This window comes from Stenella coeruleoalba (genome assembly GCF_951394435.1).
Source record: "Stenella coeruleoalba genome assembly, chromosome: 3".
NCBI classification, from domain to species: Eukaryota; Metazoa; Chordata; class Mammalia; order Artiodactyla; family Delphinidae; genus Stenella; species Stenella coeruleoalba.
In genome coordinates this window covers 55267834-55291008 of record NC_137148.1, presented here as the reverse complement: position 1 = coordinate 55291008, position 23175 = coordinate 55267834, and the positions used below count along the sequence as shown (strand labels likewise).

General features: G+C 38.4%; 3 protein-coding genes across 9 annotated transcripts in view; 2 read left to right on the top strand and 1 right to left on the bottom strand.

Moving 5' to 3' along the window:
- Window positions 1-1495, bottom strand: part of RAD17 (RAD17 checkpoint clamp loader component) — a 31622-nt gene extending 30127 nt beyond the window's left edge. For 2 of the 3 annotated variants that reach the window (XM_079915992.1, XM_079915993.1), the window contains exons 1-2: window positions 1357-1495; window positions 31-134 (exon numbers count right to left, since the gene is read on the bottom strand). In XM_079915992.1, the coding sequence (XP_079772118.1) occupies window positions 31-134; window positions 1357-1372 (120 nt within the window). In that variant the 5' untranslated portion in view covers window positions 1373-1495. The remainder of the gene's footprint in view (window positions 1-30; window positions 135-1356) is intronic. The other variant, XM_079915991.1, reaches the window with a different exon arrangement.
- A 35-nt stretch (window positions 1496-1530) lies between these two features.
- AK6 (adenylate kinase 6) lies at window positions 1531-17746 on the top strand. Of its 2 annotated transcripts, none has more exons than XM_079916001.1 (6): window positions 1531-1649; window positions 3863-3955; window positions 12909-12967; window positions 13075-13220; window positions 15804-16416; window positions 16463-17746. In XM_079916001.1, exons 1-5 carry the CDS (start codon window positions 1625-1627, stop codon window positions 15994-15996), a joined length of 516 nt encoding a protein of 171 aa, XP_079772127.1. In that variant the 5' UTR covers window positions 1531-1624; the 3' UTR covers window positions 15997-16416; window positions 16463-17746. The 2 variants fall into 2 exon arrangements, with proteins under 2 accessions (XP_079772127.1, XP_079772126.1); XM_079916000.1 differs by lacking the exon at window positions 1531-1649 and adding an exon at window positions 1755-1844.
- Window positions 1630-7846, top strand: TAF9 (TATA-box binding protein associated factor 9). Of its 4 annotated transcripts, none has more exons than XM_079915996.1 (3): window positions 1630-1649; window positions 3863-3955; window positions 4937-7846. In XM_079915996.1, the coding sequence occupies exon 3, from the start codon at window positions 4954-4956 to the stop codon at window positions 5749-5751; it is 798 nt and encodes a 265-aa protein (XP_079772122.1). In that variant the 5' UTR covers window positions 1630-1649; window positions 3863-3955; window positions 4937-4953; the 3' UTR covers window positions 5752-7846. The 4 variants fall into 4 exon arrangements, with proteins under 4 accessions (XP_079772122.1, XP_079772120.1, XP_079772121.1 ...); XM_079915994.1 differs by lacking the exon at window positions 1630-1649 and adding an exon at window positions 1798-1844; XM_079915995.1 differs by lacking the exon at window positions 1630-1649 and adding an exon at window positions 2101-2217.
- Window positions 17747-23175: the final 5429 nt, after the last annotated feature.

Sequence of the window (23175 nt, the reverse complement as noted above, 5' to 3'; positions counted from 1 at the left end):
TTATCACATGGCCATTTTAGCGTATCATACCTTTGTGGAAGATGCCTTTGGTCTAAGAAAAGTTTTTGACATTATAAACTTTAATAGTTCCCATCCGTAGTATACAACCTGTAGTACATTAAAGTATAATTCACCTAGCGGAAAAAAAGAAAAAAAAATCTCAAATTAAGAAAAATGTAAAACAGAAATAATTAATATATATTGATAAAAATCAACGACATGATAAAGTTAAGGCTCAAGAACTAGTGAAAGAGAACACAGCAAACATACATGCAGCAAGAAATCAAAATACTAAAATAAATTTTACTTTTAATGACTATAACTGTCAAATTATCTGTGGTGATGTAACGTTTTTCCTACAAACTCAATAATGTATTAGAGAAAACAGAAAAACTACACATTTGTGAACCTATCTTTTGTCATTAAGAAAAATTAAACAATTTTATTTGTGTAGTTTTCATACTGAAAATTAAAATTCCCCACATTTCAAATTATAAAATTTCAAAAAATTTTCCAAAATTTCAAAAATAATAACAAAAAAAGCACCATACAATGAATGCAGACTTATCACTTACTTTGGACAAAGACTTATATCTTACAGTAAACTTTTTCTATAACTGTTGTTATCTGAATACGTTATTATGAAATTTTTTGGCAACACTGCTTTCTGACTTTCATAGTTCTTCAATGTTTATACAAAGTAGTGAACTCACCAATTTTAAGTTAGCCAGAAGGAAAGTTTTTTAAGGTCTACAAACCTGTAAGCTGAGCTTTATAGTTTGGAGTCACACATAATTTATGTGTAAATACTTCCACACCCTAGAAAACAAATCATACACACACACACACACAAATTGTTCACGACTAGAGAAGTTTTTGCTTTGCGGTTTCAAAGAGATACATAGGTGGAAAACAGAGTTGGCAGCTCGAAATAAAAGACGCAGACTGTTGTTATAGTCAGGACTCTAGTCGCTCTTTGAAAGCAAGACTGACAGTTACCTCCTTGAAAAAGCAGGCAATTGTCCTTGATGGTACCAGGTTTCTGAAATGAGACGTCAGAGATAGAAGAGAACCTGAAGAGTATGTCTAGCAAACCCACCACCATCCTACACACTGCACTGGGGATACTAAGCTCACATAATCGTCCAACGTAATACTGCTAGTCAAGGTAAAGCCGAGATGAGCTCGCGTGCCCCGGCTCCAGGCCAGAGCTCTGCACCCCGACCCGTCTCATCCCCAGATGGGATGGGCAGGTCGGGAGGAGGAGCCATCAGAGTCTGGGAAGGCGAGAAGGCAAAGATGGACTCGCGTCTCTACGACATATATACACCGCAGCCCCAGCCGCGGCAGCCTTACCTTCCGGTAGCTGCATCCCCTCGTGGGCCGAGAGGAGCGGTGGAGCCCAGGCTCAGCTCCAGGTGCAAGGGAAGCCACCCACCCCTAACCGGGCTCAGCGCGGAACCCTCTTGGAGGTCCCGCCTCCCGGGGACCTTCCAGGTCGGTCGGCGCTTCCGCGACACAGCCCGAAAGGCGGGGCCTCCTAAGGAGCTACTGTCTTAGGCATCCAGCGCATTGCCTGACCGGAAGCGCCGACCCGACGTGTGCTCGTACTTCGTACACTGCGATGGAAGCGTGTCATAGAAAGCCAGGTAACCAATGGTGGGTGACGAGGCGGCGGAGGTGGGTCGCGAGCGACACTCCAGGCCTCGAGTACCCCGGCGCCACTGGCGCTTGCCGTTACCCTCCCCTTCCGGCCCCTCCCTGTAGCGTGTAGGGCGCTTGTGCGGAGGCGTCGGGAGCCAGTGCGGCGAGGACCATGTTGCTTCCGAACATCCTGCTCACCGGTCAGGGGGCGCACTAGGGGTTGTGGTGGGCGGCGGGGCTGGCGCGGGGCGCGGAGTGCCCTGGGGCCTGGAAAGCCCGAAGTGGGGTCGCTTAGCGTTCTATTGCGAGGCTCGGCGAGGGTCGCGTGGAGTTGTAGTTGTCAGGGCCTGTACCCCCCGCCCTCGCGACGGTTTTGCACGAGGCTGGGGGAAGGGGACGACGGACGTTAATTCTTTTGCTCAGAGGTTGGCTACTCGGTGAGGCGGAGAGAGGTAGATAATATGCAGTTCCCTTTTTTGGCAAGCTGACTAATCTTTCGTAATCAGGTTTTTGTCTGTAAAATGTCTGTTGCTTCTTTACTTGGCGGGGTGTCTGCGTGGTTAGCGAGATAAGGTAAGGCAATATTTGGCCCTTAGTAGATCCGTTAATGGTGGATGTTTTAGTCCTTAGGCCTCTAGGGCCGTCTCTTATTTTCCCTTTGTATCTGAGAGATTTCGATGAAGGGGTTCGGATGTTTGCGGTGTGGGGTGATAAATTTGCTGTATACGCTTGCGGAGTTAGCATCAGGGGCTTTTTCTTTGTGTTTTAAGAAGTAAAGGTATCTACTGAGCATCTCTGGTCGTTTCTCGTAGAGATGCTGTAAAATTCCCGGGCTGATCGTGGGTTTTTTTCTGGGTCTTTGGATCCATACTCAGGGCGCTTGTTACCTGTGAGGGGTAGTAAAATGCCGCATAACGACTTTAAAAAATATTTCTGGTCGTTTAACTCTGAAAATGTTTACTAAATTGTAGTATTTAATAGCAACATAGGGCATTCCTGGAAAAATCTAATGGGTGTAGATGCTGTTGCAGCACAATAAAATTTGAGGCGCTGTTTGTGGATCAAAGCCAAGTTTTATCCTTTAACAAAACGTAAGCATATTGGCAGCGCACAAGTCCTGTCTGTGTCTGAGAGTAACAGATTAACCTCAACAGGTTACTATTTAGCCTTTAAGCGTCCTTAAGGGGAAGATTTTACAATATCTGATTTGTTTGGGTCAGACAGTGTCTTGGTTTTTTACTATTAAGCCATATCGTCAAAAGTCTAAATGTGAGCGTTTTATTGAAAACATGGTGAGTTGAGGATTCAGACTTGGTGTATTATAGTGGACTGGAGATAAAAATGTTATTGCCCTTATAGGTAGACTTGACTTATTCCTTCCTTTTTTTTTTTTTTTTTTTTTTGCGTACGCGGGCCTCACTGTTGTGGCCTCTCCCGTTACGGAGCACAGGCTCCGGACGCGCAGGCTCAACGGCCATGGCTCACGGGCCCAGCCGACTCTCAACCACTGCGCCACCAGGGAAGCCCAATTCCTTTTATCTTTAATTATAATGATCAGGTGTTGTAATTTCAGTGGCGTTAGTTCAAGTTGAAAATTAAGTGTTTGATTATTTATCTTGAAACAATAAATATAAAAAAGGGAAGGTGAAGAACAATGTATAGTATGGCCATTTATGTAGAAGGAAATATATGGTGTGTGTATGTATGTATGCACGCAATGTGTGTATATGTACACGTGTAGTATGCTGCCATATATTTGTATATATATGGATGTATACACAAACATATGTATATGACTTCTCTGGAGAGATACATAAGAAAGTGGTTTACACTGGTTGTCTCTAGGGAAGAGTATAGTGGATATTCTTTCATACTGCTTAACTTTTTTCCATGAACAATTTAATTTTTTTAAACTAAAGCAAATAAATGATGACAGTTTATTTGAGGTAGCTAGTTTTATTCTGGGAATTTCCATGGTGGTGGCAGACAGTCTGTAATTGTCATCAGATTCTCCCAAGCCCCACTCCTGGTGAAATCAGATACACTGGGTGAAATTCTGATATTCAGCAGGCTTTGGGTAGTTTTGATTAGATTATGGTGTGTGTAATTTTATATAGGATTGCTAATTAGGAAACTTTTCAGTTGTTAAGAAGGCAGATTAGAGGCTAAAGTCTAATAAGTATTCATGAACAGTATTTTTCTGTGGCTTGTCTTGCAGGTACACCAGGGGTTGGAAAAACCACGCTAGGCAAAGAACTTGCATCAAGATCAGGACTGAAATACGTTAATGTGGGTGATTTAGCACGAGAAGGTAAGGGGCACTTTGGTGTTAGATTTGTTTAAAAAAGTGAAAGGAATAATGGAGTATTAGTACTGTACTTGTGAGAAGGTACAAAAAGCAGAGAAAAATTGCCATGAAGGAATTAATGCTCTGTTGGGGACCCATAGAAATAGAACATATTGTCTCATGCTTTGTCCTAGTTATTTTGACCACTACATCCCCTCTGCAGTTGGCTAGCAGTTCTTGTGGACAGTAATAAGTGGGATAGCTTCCAGGAAGATTAGACTTAGGACAGTTTGAATATGAGGAAGAGGGAGAGTATTTTTGAGTTGGGCAAACACGTAAAGGTCAGGGTGGTGCTAAGCATATATATCTATGGAGACAGTGAGTATATGAGCTCACTGGAAGGACATGATTTTGAACTCAGGCAGTAGGACATGGCTGTCCTATGGTCTTTTCCTAGATTAGTTTGTAGGTGCATGCCTGTAAGCAACTGCACGGTTTTTTTTTTGTTTTTTTTTTGCGGTACGCGGGCCTCTCACTGGTGTGGCCTCTCCCGTTGCGGAGCACAGTGTGTGCAGGCTCAGCAGCCATGGCTCACGGGCCCAGCTGCTCCGCGGCATGTGGGATCTTCCCGGACCGGGACACAAACTTGTGTCGCCTGCATCAGCAGGCGGACTCTCAACCACTGCGCCACCAGGGAAGCCCCAACTGCACATATTTTAAAATGTTGTATGTTTTTGGTTATTTTACCCTGTTTTTCCCCAATCTTTTATCACTCCCTTATTTGTGTCTTCATCTTTTTATATTCTCTAATGGGTAGAAAATAAATTTAAGTGAAGGGAACTTTAAATGTGCCTCATTAAAATTAAAAAGATTTAGTGTATTTTTTAATTTATATTTTTAAAAATTTAACATGTATTTTAAAATTTTAAAGTTCCTGACAGTTGCTACTAAAGTAACTATTTCAGGTTTGATCTAATGTACATATTTTTTTCAAATGATCTAAAGTCTGATCACCGGATATCATGGAGTCTGGCAAGATGGCTTCTCCCAAGAGCATGCCGAAAGATGCACAGATGATGGCACAAATCCTGAAGGATATGGGGATTACAGAATATGAACCAAGAGTTATAAATCAGATGTTGGAGTTTGCCTTCCGATATGTGACCACAATTCTAGATGATGCAAAAATTTATTCAAGTCATGCTAAGAAGGCTACTGTTGATGCAGATGATGTGCGATTGGCCATCCAGTGTCGTGCTGACCAGTCTTTTACCTCTCCTCCCCCAAGAGATTTTTTATTAGATATTGCAAGGCAAAGGAATCAAACCCCTTTGCCATTAATCAAGCCATATTCAGGTCCTAGATTGCCACCTGATAGATATTGCTTGACTGCTCCAAATTATAGACTTAAATCCTTACAAAAAAAGGCATCTACTTCTGCGGGAAGAATAACAGTTCCACGGTTAAGTGTTGGTTCAGTTACTAGCAGACCAAGTACTCCCACGCTTGGCACACCAACCCCACAAACCATGTCTGTTTCAACTAAAGTAGGGACTCCAGTGTCCCTCACAGGGCAAAGGTTCACAGTACAGATGCCCACTTCACAATCCCCAGCTGTAAAAGCCTCAATTCCTGCAACATCAGCAGTTCAGAATGTTCTAATTAATCCATCACTAATTGGGTCCAAAAATATTCTTATTACCACTAACATGGTGTCATCACAGAACACTGCCAGTGAAGCATCAAATGCATTGAAAAGAAAACGTGAAGATGATGATGATGATGATGACGATGATGATGATGACTATGATAATTTGTAATTTAGCCTTGATGCATGTAACATGTATACTTGGTTTTGAATCCATTGTACTGAGATTAAACATGCACGCTAGATGTTTCCATGTTGTGTTTTAGAAAAATAGTATTGAATGAGTAAATATGGTTACCATACTTTTCAATTGAGATATTGTGTTGGATTTTCTTTAATAGGATTAGTAATGGTTTTTCATCAGCCTTTAAGTGTAAAAAATAAAGTTGTAATTCATCCATTTGATTGTTGGTACTTTGGCGATAATGTTTTTACATTTTTAGATGCAATTTTCTGCCTCATTATCACCAACAGAAATAACAGTTGCAAAAGCTTGAAGTTGTTGCAGTCTGTTCCTTACCAATAGTCACTTCTAGTGTCTTCACATGTTTAGGTTATAGTATGATCTCTGGTGTGTAAGTCACTCTTACGGGCCATTCTTTCAGATTGCTGAAGTATACCATGTCTGTTTTTTAGAGAGACCACTTGGTCAGGATTTTTATTTATAGCGAATCCTCATCCATTTAGATTTATCTTTCTCAATTGCCAGACTTCTTCCTAGGTCCCATTTTTCTATCCCTTTGGATATATTTAAGGACCCTTGCTGTGGCTCCCAGTATCTTACCACTTAAAAATTTTTGAAGTTTTAGGGCTTCCCTGGTGGCACAGTGGTTGAGAGTCTGCCTGCTAATGCAGGGGACACAGGTTCGAGCCCCGGTCTGGGAAGATCCCACATGCCGCGGAACAACTGGGCCTGTGAGCCACAACTACTGAACCTGCGCATCTGGAGCCTGTGCTCCGCAACAAGAGAGGCCGCCCCCACTTGCCACAACTAGAGAAAGCCCTCGCACAGAAACGAAGACCCAACACAGCAAAAATCAATTAATTAATAAACTCCTACCCCAACATCTTTAAAAAAAAATTTTTTTTTGAAGTTTTTTCCCATTATTCCTTTTTGCAGGTCAATTTTTGTGCATCTTTGCTTGTCATATTCTTGATACTATAAGCTAGTATCATGCTTATATTTTTAATCCAGGTTTGGCATTCAAATTATAGTTAATAAAACTTAGGTCTTTATTTGCTACTGTGCATAGCTTGGCATTCTCCATTTTATACCTATATGAAATCTGGTTTTGTTCCTTTGCCTGTTGAAGTTTACTGTTTTTGACAAGTGATTTCAGAGTTACATACGTCAGTCAATTTCAGTCATGTCTTCCAGTTCTCATCTCACCCACTCAATATTTCTAAACTTAATGAAATTACTATATAATCTGTCGTGAATAGCACTGAGAGCAACAGTAACACCAGACCAGGGATATTCCACTGTGAGACACTCCTTTTCCTCTTCACTGAGTCTCCTTGTACTCAAAAGATGTGTGTACACTTGATGGTGCATGGTCCTGACCATCCTCTTTGTATTTTATTGAGATTATTTCATGAGAATCTGCCTTAAAGGAAAAATGGAGCTTTTTTTCCCTCCCATTATGCCAGATAAAGGATTTCTGATCTGATTTGACATGTGTTAGATGAGGTGCTTTATAGTGATTTCAAAATGTACCAGATTTTTTCCCTCCTATGCCATCTGAGTGTATCTGAAAATCTTACTAGGAAATAGTCTGAGGCATTCAGCCTCCTCATTTTTTCCAAATGGTAATATGTTGTAAGGGAAACCATGCAATCTTCTGTAAAGCAGTGTGGTTCTCAACAGGGGGTGATTTTTGCCCTCCAGGGGACATTTGGCACCTGAGATATTTTGGTAGTCATAACTGGAGTGGGGGGGGGTTGCTACTGACCTCTAATGGGTAGAGTCTAGGGATTCTGCTGAACATCCTACAACTCACAGGACAGCCCTCCACCCCAATAACAGAATTATCAAGCTCAAAAGGTCAGTAGTATTTCAGGTTTAGAAACCCTGCTATAAGTAAGGAGACAAAAAACAAAATGGTTTTAAACAAATGTGTCTAAATGGAGTTTATTGCCATCCTAGTAGTCATGTTGAATGGCTGTATTATTTGTAAGAGACCTTCTTTATGACATTTAGAACTAAAGCAGGAAAAATTAGGTGGGGAATTAAGCTTAATAAAACTATGGAGAGTCCTGAATGTGGAGTGACTAAGAATGCTTTTCTTACCCCTGTTCTTCCAGTCTCGCATTCCTCACTTGATGTCCTTTCCCATATGCAATCATTTAATTAAACTTCTACCAGCATCCTTAATTTTCCTGCCACCAGTTTTATCAGTCTTCAGCCTCTATGCCTAACCCCAGGATGCTCATATGTCTAGACATTGGATGCATTTCAAATATCTGGCCCTCAACAGTTAAAATCTTGATGTGTTTCTAAGGCAGGGGTTGGCAAGCTGCAGCTGTTTTTGTAGGAGCCACTAGCTAGGTTAGGCTGCAAATCCTGAAGTATGTATTGTCTGGCCCTTTACAGAAGAAGTTTGCCATTCCCGCTCTAACCTATGTGTATCGCATTTTTTTCCCTCACCTGAATCAACTACCACTGGAAGCCTTTGAAACTAACTTCTCCGTTGTCCTCTCTCCAACACTGCTCTCCCAATCTTTTCATCTGATTCTCTCCTTCCCACCATATATACCTATTTCCCCTGTGAACTCATTGCAGCCATCTTGTAATCCTGCCCCTCCCTCTGGTAATTTCATTGACTCAGGACTAGTTAGTCCTTTTTACTTGTAACTCTTAAATTTATTATTAAACCTTAGCCCAACATCTAGACATCTACAAGATTTAACCATCTGGATAGTTCCCACATATTTCCAAATTAATGTTTAAAAAGCACATGTTCTGAAGTCATCCCTGACTGCTTGCCCATTCCTGATTCCTGTCACCCACACACTAAAAACGCATTTACACACTACACAGATGCACTTGTCTCCTAATCTTGATAGTTTAAAAAATCCCTTTGATACCCCTGTCCCATTCCTAAGACCATTAACGCTGTGTCCCTTTGGTACCGCTATACCATTCTCAAGACCATTCATGCTGAATCTCTTCTTCAGTATCTCTTCCCTCCCTCTTCTGTACACCATCATTATGTCCTTTAAAAAGGGGGCGGGCGGGGAGAGGGGATGAAATTACTTGAACTTTTTAATGATAAAGGCCACTCACCTTAATGAAGTAATGAACTGGCCACAGTTTACCTTCAGCCCTTCCCTGCAGCCACTATGCCCTATGTCCCCTTAAGTCTACCCACAGTGCACTATTGTTCTTCAAACGCATGGGGAGTCTTCCATCTCCATGTCCTTATACATGCTATTCCCTTTACCTGTACATGCCCTTCCTCATCTGTCTTATAAACAGTTCCTTAAAAGGCCCTACTCGAATGCCGCATCTTTTGGTGCTAACTTCTCTTGGCAGAATTCATTGCTCTCTTTGCATAAAAGGCCAGGTATCAAAGCTCCCAATCCTTCTAAACCAATTAACTTCTTATACTAATTGCATTAGTATAGATGCAAAATAGATGACTAGCATCTCTATGTGGTTAGCTTTAAAGAACGGCTTTCACGTGAGTGTATAAATGATAGGATGGCAGTTAAAGGAAAGGTCATGTTTTTATAGCTTGACTAATGACAGCTTGGAAGGTCTTTTTAAGGTAAGAAGGTCATTTTAAGCCTTTTAACCGGCTCCACAATCAATTTTTTTCTGCAAGTAATTTATCTAAGTAAATCATAAAACTTTGTTTAGGAAACTGATTTAAGTTTCGATAATTTGATGAAATCAAGCTTTTTTTTCCTCTTTGCCGTATGAAGATCCACTGTATAGACAATTATAAATGTGACTACCAGTTGAAGTTTCTAAAGTAGCACAAATTTTTCCTCTTTTTGGAAATTTGAAACAAAGTTTAGAATTCATCTCTCTCCATTCCTTGGAGTATAGGTTATAATTACCACCTAAAATTCTGCAGTAGCTTTTATATGGTATCCATGCTTCTTCTGGACTTGCTTCCTTCCAACTCCACACAGAAATCAAAATGATTTTTAAAAATTTGAAATTAATCATGTCATTTCATGCTTAAAATGCTTTAATGATTTTCCTTTGCTTTGGGATAAAGTCTAAACAACTCAGTGCAGCCTTCAAGGTCTTTTTTTTTTTTATTTAATTAATTTTTTTTTTGGCTGTGTTGGGTCTTCATTGCTGCGTGCCAGCTTTCTTTACCTGCGGTGAGCGGGGGCTACTCTTCATTGTGGTGCGTGGGCTTCTCACTGCTGAGCCTTGTCTTTGTTGTGGAGCACGGGCTGTAGGCTCGCGGGCTTCAGTAGTTCTGGCACTCCGGCTCAGTAGTTGTGGCTCGCGGGCTGAAGAGCGCAGGCTCAGTAATTGTGGCGTACGGGCTTAGTTGCTCCACGGCATGTGGATCTTCCCAAACCAGGGCTCAAACCCGTGTTCCCTGCATTGGCAGGCGGACTCTTATCCACTGCGCCATCAGGGAAGTCCCTCAAGGCCCTTTTTAATCTGGCCTTAATCCCCCTGACCCCTTATCACTTATTTTCTAACTATTCTGAAAGACTTTTCCTCCCTTGAAAGGCTTGCCCTCCTTAGTCTCTCTGCCTTTGAATATCTTGTTTTCTCTGTTAAGAATCGTCTTACCTACCTTTTTTTCCCTGAGCTAACTGCTTCAAGTTTCCACTTAGAAGTTACCTGCTTCAGGAAGCCTCCTCTAATATCCCAAGTTTATGTTCCTAACCTAAAAGGTCCCCATGTTATTGCTCCCAGAGCACCATGATCCACAGCATTAAATATTACAATTTCCAGGTTACTTGTCTGTCATCTCCCATTTTATTGTCAACTCTTCGCGGGAAGGACTGAGTTGGTCTTCTTGTTCAATTTGTTCACTATTATATCTTCCTTATCTCTGTAATTACTGGTACATGGTGTTTGATAAATGTTTTTTGAAATGAATGTTGGAAAGCTTGAATTACACTATTTTATTAATATGTATTCACATGACTTAAGAAATCCTGCATTTCAGCATTGCAGTATATAAAGACTTTAATTCTAAAAGTTAATGCTGCTATAGTTGTCTGTTTTAGGCAGCATATATTTTTAAAGATTTAACTAGTCTGGATTTAAAATATGAAGGAACATTTATCTACTCCAGATTCCCACATAGTACAAAGTCAGCTGTAGGTATTCTTAGATTTTGTGGCATTGTAAAAAAAAAAAAACAAAACATATGTGTGTGTGTGTATATATATATATATATATATATATATACACACACACACATATATAGTATTGTAAAAATAACAGAAATTTAACAACCTGATATTTTACTTACTTAAGTTTAATTACATAATATTTTAGCAAGTTAGTAAACAAGATTTAACTAATTCGCTATTGTTGAACATTTTAAAGCATCTTTTTAAATTTTTTTCTGGTTTGAAATTCAATGGTCAAAAGAAATCTCTGAACGGGTATAACGTTTTACTTTTAAAAATTATTCGTTTCCAGAGTCAGTTTACTAAATGCATGTATAACTAATATAACAGGTATAAAAAGCCTCATTTAAATTTTCATCTCTTTAGTAGCTGGGAAAGTACAGTATTTTTTCATGTATTGTTTACTAATTATCTTTTCCATCCTGTGTGAATTTTTTTCTTATTCTTTCTTAAGCTACTTATTGTTATTTTGAATTTAAGGTATTTATATAATCTACATTTCAGTCCTTTGTCCTAGTATTTCTCCCTGCCATTTTTCATTTTTTTAATTATATTATTTTTCATCAAACAGAGATTTAACATTTTATATGTTTCAATCAATTTTTTTTTTTTCACAAACTCAAATGTATCATACCTTTGTAGGTTTAATTTTCCATTAGTTATCTTTGGAATTAAGAAATTAGCTCTTGGGGCTTCCTTGGTGGCACAGTGGTTGGGGGTCCGCCTGCCGATGCAGGGGACGCAGGTTCGTGCCCCAGCCCGGAAGGATCCCGCATGCCGTGGAGTGGCTGGGCCCGTGAGCCATGGCCGCTGGGCCTGCGCGTCCGAAGCCTGTGCTCCTCAATGGGAGAGGCCACAACAGTGAGAGGCCTGCGTACCGCAAAAAAAAAAAAAAAAAGAAAAAGAAATTTAAAAAAAGAAATTAGCTCTTTAATTCAGCTAGGGTTTGTGGTGTAAAGTAAGGGTTTAGATTAGTTTCTATATTGTTAACCAGTTTTCCCCATACCAAGACAGTTTAACTTTTTAGCTGGTAAGAGTTTCTGGTAACTGAACTGTAACCCAAGAAGTCAGAGGCCACACTAGGATGCTAGAGAAATGGTTCATGTGCCCAGAATCAGCCCACAGACCCTCCAGGAAGACAGTTAAAACTGCCTTTGTGCCTTCCACAAACCCTCAGGACCACCCCTTCGTCACTTCAGAACTCACGCTCCTTTGAAGCTCATTTCAACCTGTGCCAAACTATTAAGGGGAAAGAGGTGGGAAGACTATAGCATGCTCTTCGAGATGGCTAGAAGAATGATCTAAGCCTGCCTTAGAGTATATACCTCCTAGGGATTCAGGGTGAGAGTGGGATTGGTATGTCTCACCTCCTTAAGACACACTTCCTTTGAAAGGAAGCTTTAATTTGTTGAAAAATTCTTATGTTAGATTTAAATCTGCCTTCTTTATGCCTGCCCCATCATTCTTGTTTTACCTTCTGAAATAAGATATTCAACCCTTGGCTTTTGGGGATGCTGGAATTCTAGAAGTGAAGGAGCATCTGGGTACTGACTCTCCTTCCCCAAACCCCATGAAGATGTGACCTTAGTGACAAAGGGTTCATTTCTGGAATCAAGAACCTGCTGTTCCTTTTAATAAGTTTCATATCCTTGGCCTAATAAATTTGGAACTTAATCTCCTGTTAATGTGTGTACGAGTGTTTGTATCCATGTGTCCCCTCTTCGCACCAATCTGTAGCTCACTGAAACTAGTTCTCTTCTACTAATAGCCCCACAAATTCTGAAGTTGGCTATTATTCATTCTTTTTCAGGTATTTTGTTATCCAAGTTTCCTTCTAGACAAAATTCTAATTTATCAATACTGCTCTTTATATATGCTGTCCATATGACATCTATTGTATTAGTGCCCTCCCTTGTCTCTAAGAGTAATTGAAAATTACTGAAAGTTACTTAGAAAATACTACTTTAATATGCCAATGTAAATCTCTTTTAGGGCAATTATATGATGGCTATGATGAAGAGTATGATTGTCCCATTTTAGATGAAGACAGAGTAAGTACAATCTTTTTTATACAGTATACATTTAAAATTTATAGGAAAGTTGACCTCAGTTTTTTTTAAAGAGTATTCATCTTTTTTTTTTCTCCCCTTTCTTACAGGTAGTTGATGAGTTAGAAAACCAAATGAGTGAAGGTGGAGTTATTGTTGATTACCATGGTTGTGATTTCTTCCCTGAACGCTGGTTTCATATAGTATTTGTGCTGAAAACAGATAACAGTGTTTTGTACAACAGACTTGAAACTAGGTAAGGAAGGAAGAACACTGAATCCTTAAAGTATTATGTAAACTTTTACTCAGATTCCTGAAGTTGGCCAACATGAACATCATAAAAGGTTCTATTTGAAAACGTGACTACTTTATTTTGGTCTTATTATAAACCAAGTCTGTACGGTACCAACATTCTGAAACTAACGGAAAAAGGTGCATTCATAAAACGCAAGCAGTAGTTTCTGAGTAAATGAATACCTCAACTGACAGTCTGATTCAGTAAAATGTACTATATATATCAACCCTACTTAGTCATGCTTTTTCCTTAATGTAAAACTTTTATAGGAAAACAGCCAAACCAATAACATACTCTTTGCTATGGAATGAACATTACCCACTCAAATCATCCTCACAACAGAAATGGGAAAGCTTATGAAAAGCTGAAGATAAATGAACATTTTACAACCTTTAACAAGATAAATTAACATTTCACAATATATTTGAGTTCATCCCTTCAGGAGAGCATCAGACTTAATCCAGAATAACCAGAAAAGCAAAATTTTGTGGAAGACATTTTCCCACTGTCTTTTGATTCAAACTGTGGAAAAGAGGAGATTTTACAGGAATTTAGAAAGCAGTCTCCAGAAGGAAAACTCCAGAAGTTTGCCTAACTTCAGGTTCAGAATTTGTGGTTCTCACTGACTATAGTCAGCTCTGACTAAGCACCATTGGATGGGATACTCGCAGATTCTTGCACAAAAAAGTACAGTGGCAAATACATAGGGAAAGTTAGGTTGGGGCTATACCTAAAACTTCCATCATCTTTCTTTAGTCAGGGAAAAGCCATTAAAAATATTTGAACAGAGCAGTAATAGAGAAAATACGGTACATATGTGTTTTCTAAAAGACCATTTAACATTTTTATTAAAAATTACTATTTTATGTAAATAACTAAAGACTAAAGTATGAAAAAACTATGAGAAAGTAGTCTTGTTTTAACCGTTGAAAAAACTTACAAAGTTAATCACCTTAAAAAAAGCTTCATTGAGATAAATTCACATACCATGTGAATTGTACACCCATTTGAAGTGTACAATTAAGTGGTTTTGAGTATATTCACAGAGTTCTATATCCATTACTATAACTAATTTTTAAAAATGTTCATCACCCCTCCCCCACCAAAAAACCCATACCCATTGGCAGTCACTCCCCATTTCCCCTCAGTCCCTAGTCCTAAGCAACCAGTAATTTACCTTCTATCTCTGTGGATTTGCCTGTTTTGGACTTCTTATATAAATGAAATCATACAAAATGTGATCTTTTGTGTCTGGCTTCTTTTACTTAGCATAACGTTTTCAAGGTTCATCTGTGTTATGGCATGTACCAGTACTTCATTTCTTTTTATTGCCAAATATTCCATTATATGGATATACCATATTTTATTTATCCAGTTATCAGATTATAGACATTTGGATTGTTTGCAATTTTTGGCAATTACGAATAATGCTGCCATGAACATTCATACACGTGTTTTTGTGTGAACATTACATGTTCATTCATTTATCTTGGGTATTGAATTTCTTTAGGACTAGGATTGCTAGGTCATATGTTAACTATGTAACCTTTTGGGGAACTGTCAGACCATTTTCCAGAGTGGCTGCACCACTTTACATTCCCAAGAGTAGTGTATGAAGCCGCCAGTATTTTCACATCCTTGTTATCTTTTTGATTGTAGCCATCCTAGTGGATGTGAAGTAGTATTGCATCGTGGTTTTCATTTGCATTTCCTTGATGGCTAATGATGTTGAGCATCTTTTTATGTGCTTATTGGCCATTTGTATATCTTTTTTGGAGAAATATCTATTCGGATCTTTTGCCCAATTTTTAATTTGGTTATTTGTCCTTTATTTATTAAGTTACAAGAGTTCTTTATGTATTTTAGATGTAAGTCCCTTATCAGATATAAGATTTGCAGAAATTTTCTCCCATTCTGTGGGTTTTTTCATAAAGTTAATCATCTTTTAAGTACTTCAATTTAATTTTGATTGTTACAAAGTTTAACTAATTTGAGTTTGAATTTTCCTTATCTTTTTTCACTAGCTAATGAGTTGGCTAATTTACATCCGCATAAAGATTATATAATTTTTTCAATGTCTTTGGAATTGGTAAAGTACAGATACATCTGTGTGATCAAGTACCCAATCAGTATATGCTATTCCTTATCATATGCATTTTATTTTATTATATGCCATCTATTTGTTTTATGTGTCTATATCTTAACTCCTTAACTCTTTTGAAATTTAGGACCATAGCTAGAGACTATTTATCTCATAGCTTGGCATCTGGCTTGAGGTAGGTAGATGTTTGCTAATTGAGTGGCTGACAGATTGTAGGGAAAAAAGTCTCAGACAAAGCTAAACTTTGGTCCTTAGTTTAACCCTCTCTCTTGTCAAAGAAGTCTCTCATAGTCACAGAAGCCAATCTGTTTTCTCTAGGTAAAGAGCCTACAAGAAGTATTTTTGCGTGATTTTTCATGTGTTCAAAAGTGTCCAGTTTCTAGTCTGTTCCTAAAACTCCAGTTAATGCCGTTCAGTTTGTTTATCTTCTCTTTGCCTTCTAGGGGTTATAATCAGAAGAAACTAAAAGACAATATTCAGTGTGAAATTTTTCAAGTTCTTTATGAAGAAGCCTTGGGATCCTACAAGGAAGAAATAGTGCATCAGTTGCCGAGCAATAAACCAGAAGATCTAGAGGATAATATCAATCAGATATTGAAATGGATAGAGCAGTGGGTCAAAGATCATAGCTCTTGACTTAACAAGAATGCCACTTTACAATCACTCTTGATACCTCTCTGCTGACATCATATAAATTGTTCAATTATCAGTATCAGTACAACTTTCTTATTGAAATTGTGCTGTTGGACTCATAGGTGGATAGTATAAAGGTTTATGTTTAGTTTTTTTTCTCCATGAGAAAGCTAAACAATCTCAAGTATAATGAATAGTATTATTAAGGATTGAGAGTTAAAACTGTAATTGTTTAATGCTTCAGTTGCTAAAGAATAAATCTGATCAAATGGTTGGATATCTTTTATTACAGAAGAAACTGAAGATGATCTCTTAAAATAAAACTTAGACTAAAGATAAAGTATCAGTCTTCCATTTTTATTTCTTTCTTTAAATTAAAAAAATGGAAGTGGTAATACTTGCACTTTGTATAAAATTCAAAAGGTAAAATGGAAGTGGTAATACTTGCACTTTGTATAAAATTCAAAAGGTATGAAAGTGTATACAGATGGCGCCCAATTTACAGTGGTTCAACTTAGGATTTTTCGACTTTACTATGGTGCAAAAGTGATACGTGTTCACTAGAAACCGTACTTTGAATTTTGATCTTTTCCTGGGCTAGCAACGTGCAGCACAATACCTGTGACGCTGCGCAGCAGCAGGGAGCCGCAGCTCCCAGTCAGCCAGGTGGTCGTGAGAGTAAACAACTGATACACACAACCATTCTGTTTTTCACTTTCAGTACAGTAGTCAAATTACAAGAGATAGTTAATCCTTTATTATAAAATAGGCTTTATGTTAAGATGATTTTGCCCAGTTGTAAGTTAATGAAAGTATTCTGAGCATGTTTAAGGTAGGCTAGGCTGGGGACCTCCCTGGTGGTCCAGTCGTTAGGACTCCACGCTTCTACTGCAGGAGGTGCGGGTTCCATCCCTGGTCTCGGAACTAAGATCCCACATGCTGCACGGCGCAGCCAAAAAAAAAATTTTTAAAGTAGGCTGGGCTAAGCTGTGATGTTTGGCAGGTCAGGTGTATTGAACGCATTTTTGACTTAGGATATTTTCAACTTATAATGCGTTTATCGGGAAGTAACCCCGTTGTAAGTCAAGGAAGATGTGTACCGGAAAGGTAGGTTTCCCTTCCAGGACACCCTGTTCTTCAGTCACCACTAGATTCCCTCCCTTTAGGAAATATTGTTACTCATTTCCTGTGTATCTTTTCAGAGATTTTATGCCTGCAAAGCATGTGTGTGTGTGTACTTTTTTTTTAAGCATATGGTAGCATACCATGCAAACTTCTGTAATTTCTTTTTCATTTAATATATTTTGGATATTATACCATCTTAGAACATACAGACCTTCCAATTCTTCATTCACTTTATTAAGGTAGAACTCACATATCATAAAATTCAGCATTTTAAAGTGTACAATCCATTTTTAAAATCGTATTCACAAGACTGTGCAACTATCCCATGCTGTAACACTTTCATCACCCCACCCAAAAGACATCCCATACCTATTAGCAGTCACTTCCCATTCTTCCCTTCTAGCCCCTTGCTATCACTAATCTACTTTGTTGCTATAGATTTGCATATTCTGGACATTTTATATAAATGGAATCATACGATATGTCATCTTTTGTGTCTGGCTTCTTTCAATTAGCATAGTGTTTTCAAGATCATCCATGTTGAAGCTTTACGAATACCTCGTTCCTTTATATGGCTGAATAATATTCCACTGTATGGCTATTCCACATTTTGTTTATCCATTCCATCAGTGGCAGAGTTGGGTTGCCTCCACTTTGGCTATTATGAATTATGAACATTTGTGTTCAAGTTTTTGTGTGGACGTATGTTTTCAACTCTTGGATATATCTAAGAAGCAAACTGCTGGGTCATATTGCAACTGAGTTTAACATTTTGAGGAAATGCCAAACTTTTCCAGAGCGGTTGCACTACTTTATATTCTTACCATCCATGTATTAGGGATCTAATTTCTCCATATCCTTGACAACACTTGCTACTGTTCATCTAATAGCCATCCTGTAGATGTACAGTCATATTTCATTTTGGTTTTGATTTACATTTCTCTAATGATTAATGATGTTGAGCCTCTTTGCATTGTTTGAGTCCCTTATTGATGGACATTTAGGTTGTTTCCAGCTTTTTACTATTGCAAATGGTGCCAGAATAATAAGAAAGAATAGCATAGGGAACTATATATTCAATATCTTGTGATGAACCATAATGGAAAAGAATACAAAAAACAATCTATATATATGTATAACCGAATCACTTTGCTGTACAGCAAAAATTAACATTGTAAATCAACTATACTTCAATAAAAAAATACAAAAAAAGAGAATAGCACATATATTACTATGTGGCAGGCACTGTTTTAAGCACATTTCAAAAAGTGAACTCTTAATTCACATGACTACTGTCTGAGGTGTAGGTATTATTATTGTCATTACAGGTGATGGAACCAAGGCACAGAAGGATTAAGTGACTTAAGATCACAGCAAAGTTATCAGTTTGGATTCCATCTTAGGCTCTTACCCACTGAGCTGTGCTGCCTAATGCGTATGCAACTTTGCACATGAGCAGGTTTATCAAGTAAATTCCTGGAAGATAAATTGTATGCAAGTATAACATTTAAAAGGTTCATTTTAATAAACAGATTACCTATAATGTAGACTCCATGCAAATCACTGTGGTGCAGAAGTCCTCCTAACATAAATTCTTGACCTCCAGATGATCTTTTTTTTTTTTTTTTTTTTACCGGTACGCGGGCCTCTCACTGTTGTGGCCTCTCCCATTGCGGAGCACAGGCTCCGAACGCGCAGGCTCAGCGGCCATGGCTCACGGGCCCAGCCGCTCCGCGGCACGTGGGATCTTCCCGGACCAGGGCACGAACCCGTGTCCCCTGCATCGGCAGGCGGACTCTCAACCACTGCGCCACCAGGGAAGCCCCAGATGATCTTAATCTAGTACACAAAGAAGATAAACACTCAAATGGGCACTTTAAACAAATAGTAGATTGTGATACGTGCCCTTCTGGAGGTTCTAGCATAATGAGAGAATAAAAGAAAAAAATTAAGGATACATGACGTAGGATGCAGGTCCTTGAAGGATGGGTATGGAGAAGAAAGCTTACCCAGACTAGTAGGATACTATCACAAAGGTTTTACCAGTACTACGTGCGATCAAATCAAATATAGAATGAGGACAACTACTACTTCAGAGGACTACTATAAGGACGAAACAAACAGTGCTTTACACATACTAAGCACGATATATGTGTTTGTTGTTATTTTTAGTAGTATTAGGCTGCTTTTTTTTTTTTTTTTTTTTGGCCACGTGGCTTGTGGGATCTTAGTTTCCTGACAATGGATCAAACCCACGCACCCTGCAGTGGAAGCATGGAGTCCTAACCAATGGACCGCCAGGGAATTCCCACTAATGGCTGTTTTGAAAAGACAATATTCTTTTCACTACAGGGATTCACTAAATTCTCTTGCTTGTCAACTGATTGCTAATAATTATCCATCCTAACACTAACATGGGCTCATAATAATAAAGATTTTCCTTCAACAGAAAGGAAATAATGGAATCTAATACATTATGAGAATCTTAAAAATATTAATATACTTATTAATTTCAGCCCTAGGTTTTCATGTGAAACTAGTGACAATGCTTTAACATCTTATAGTTGCTTGAAAAAGGTCTTAAAAATAATCCTATTTACTGTTTGTCTCTGGTTTTATCCAAACCTACTTGTTAACTTTTTGTTTAAATAGGCTGATTTAAACCAAACTGAAGGAGATAAAAGTGTGACAAATTTTGAATCATTTTATATTTCTTTAAATGAGACTTCTTAACGTGATTTATTCAGTTTCTCAAGAGTGTCTTAAGATAATAAGCTTTGATATGTGGATAACTAGTCATTTTTTCCCCTCATGCCCTTCTTGTTATATTTTTATTTCTGCGGGCTTTGAAATAAGGTATTGGCCTTACTTGAGCTGTATTTCTTCTGCATTCTAAGCATGTCCTACCACCAATCCCTACCAACATTTAAATTCGTGTTTATCTTTAACACAAAAGTGATAGGGGTCAAAACTGCAGAGAAATATTTATTCTTTCCTATCAACGGGGGAGAGGGCAAAGTAAAAACAAAAACAAAAAACACTGTTCTTAATAACTTTGGTTGCTGCATATGTGAAAAACAAGATCATGAAAATTATACCTGTGCTTTTACTTAAAATTTATTCCTTAATCCTTTTGATGACATAAATCCCTTTGGCAGTCCGATGTAAGCTATGAACCCACTTCCTCCAAGGAAATACAGATATACGTACTAACATAAAATGTTGCTTATATTTTTCAAAGATTCACAGGCCCCTGAAATACATCTAGAGGTTTATTTTTTAAGGGGTTTATTTTTATGGAAGGGGAGATTAGAAAAATATAATTTGTTAAGCAAGACTAGCAAATAAAAAGCAAATTGGTCGTCCTGGAAGTCCTGTCCAGTGCATTAAGCAAGAAAATAAAAGAGCTGAAAGGAATAAATAAGCTATTCTCAATTAACATGATTATTTATGCAGAAATTCCAAAGAGAAACCACACAAAAGCTACATGAATAACTGACCTTAGCAAGGTCACAGGATACAAGACCAATACACAAAAATCAACTGCATTTCCATATAGTAGTGACAAACAACTGGAAATTAAAACAACAATACCATTTACAATAGAACTAAAAAGCATTACATACTTAGGTATAAATCTAACAAAATATGTGCAAGATCTGCATGCAGAAAATCAAATGAGAGAAATCAAAGATCCAAATGGATGGATATACCATGTTCCTGAATTTCAAGACTCATAAATATTATTAACATGTCAGTTTTCTCCAAATTGATCTATAAATTCAATCCCAAGGAAAATCACAGCATACTTTTTTTTTAAACTTCTTTATTGGAGTATAATTGCTCTACAATGGTGTGTTAGTTTCTGCTTTATAACAAAGTGAATCAGCTATACATATACATATATACCCATATCTCCTCCCTCTTGAGTCTCCCTCCCACTCTCCCTATCCCACCCCTCTAGGTGGACACAAAGCACCAAGCTGATCTCCCTGTGCTATGCGGCTGCTTCCCACTAGCTATTTTCCATTTGGTAGTATTAATAAGTCCATGCCACTCTCTCACTTCGTCCCAGCTTACCCTTCCCCGTCCCGGTGTCCTCAAGTCCATTCTCTACATCTGCGTCTTTATTCCTATCCTGCCCCTAGGTTCTTCAAAACCATTTTTTTTTTTTTTAGATTCCATATATATATATGTTAGCATACGGTATTTGTTTTTCTCTTTCTGACTTACTTCACTCTGTATGACAGACTCTAGGTCCATCCACCTCGCTACAAATAACTCAATTTCATTTCTTTTTATGGCTGAGTAATATTCCATCGTATATATGTGCCACATCTTCTTTATCCATTCATCTATCGATGGACACTTAGGTTCCAGCATACTCTTTTTTTTTTTTTTTTTTTTTTTTTTGCGGTACGCGGGCCTCTCACTGCTGTGGCCTCTCCCGTTGCGGAGCACAGGCTCCGGACGCGCAGGCTCAGCGGCCATGGCTCACGGGCCCAGCCGCTCCGTGGCACGTGGGATCTTCACGGACCGGGGCACGAACCCGTGTCCCCTGCATTGGCAGGCGGATTCTCAACCACTGCGCCACCAGGGAAGCCCTCCGGCATACTCTTTTAAAGTAAAAATTGATAAGCTGATTCTAAAATTTATATGGAAATATATAGGAACCAGAATAACCAATGATGAAAAAGAACAAAGTTAAAAGACTTACAGTAACTGATTTAAAGATTTGCTATAAAGAGTAAAGTAAGTCAGTGTGGTATTGGTGGAAGGATGAACACATATCAGTGGAACAGAATAGAGTCCAGAAATAAACCCACGCATATAGGGGCAATTTTTGATGGAGGTGCAAAGACAAATCAATGGGGGAAATAATAATCTTTCAACAAATGATGTACCTCCATACACACAAAAATAAACCACAAACTTAACTGCATACCACAGTACTTCAAAATGTTTCATAATAAATTTTATATGCATGCAATCAAAGTTCTGCATTCTGGAGAAGTTCTGACAAAGAAAACAGTTATTTTTTAGGGGAGAGACTTGAAAAATTTTAAAGACTGCTATTTTAAATAGTTAAGTCACAATTTTAAGTGAAGAAAAATTATTTGGGGTTTGTAAAGCTACTGAACATGCTCATCACACTAAACAAGACAGCAGGCAAACTGGCTTTAAAGTTATAAACATATTGATCTTTTATGGTAATCTAAATCCCTGAGCTTCTAGTATGCTCATAATCAGGAGAAATTAAAGCCTCAGTCCTAAGTCTCGTTTTCTTCATATCTAGGTATCTTTACTTTGGGGAAATGGATGGTTATGGATTTGCAGAAGAGGAAGATTAAGAAGCTTGTTACTGCGAGAAAACGGTTTACTAGTGATGAAATAAAATGTATCCTTTAAGGCAGAACAAGAAAAGTTAAACATAAAATTCTCTGTGTGTCCCTCTGGGCCTCCTCCCTCCCTAATGTGCACGTGCATCTGCATTAAACATTAACCAGAGCTCCCCAAAGATACAAGCGCATGCTCCACCGTAGAGATCAATTTTTTCCCTTTCTTCTGATGCTAGCCATGTAACTTCCTAAAAGAAGCGCAGCTCTGTAGGGGGTCATGGTGCCTTGTTGCTCACTTTCCACGTGCTTACCTGGGCTATGTATCTTTGGTGAACCTTATGTAAAATATCAGTATGTCATTTCCACGTAAGATCCTCCGTCTTGAAAACGGATATAACTGTGTCTTAGACTTCTAACAAGTGGAACAGTTCTCAGGGCTTTCTGAGGGTCTGTCTTCTGGGTTATAATCCTCAGTTTGGCCCTAATAAAATTCCCTTTTTTTCTTCTTAATGTCATTGTTAACTGAATTTTCTATGGCATTAGTTTATTTCTAATCCAGAGTAATCATTAAATCTGGTCAAGTTTTTGACCACTACAAAATTCCTTCAGTTATTTCAAGGATGTTGGGTATTAGGGAATAATACCAAAATCATTGCACCAGGTGAAGCTAATGACCCAGCACGTTTTGGGAGGGGTTAAAGGGAGGTAGGGCCCTTCG

Coding starts and splice junctions, on each gene's coding strand:
- AK6 (XM_079916000.1), top strand. CDS start 1,817: ATGTTGCTTCCGAACATCCTGCTCACCG. Junction 1,845..3,862: donor TCCGAACATCCTGCTCACCG/GTCAGGGGGCGC, acceptor CTTGTCTTGCAG/GTACACCAGGGGTTGGAAAA. Junction 13,221..15,803: donor TACAACAGACTTGAAACTAG/GTAAGGAAGGAA, acceptor TTTGCCTTCTAG/GGGTTATAATCAGAAGAAAC.
- TAF9 (XM_079915996.1), top strand. CDS start 4,954: ATGGAGTCTGGCAAGATGGCTTCTCCCAAGAGCATGCCGAAAGATGCA.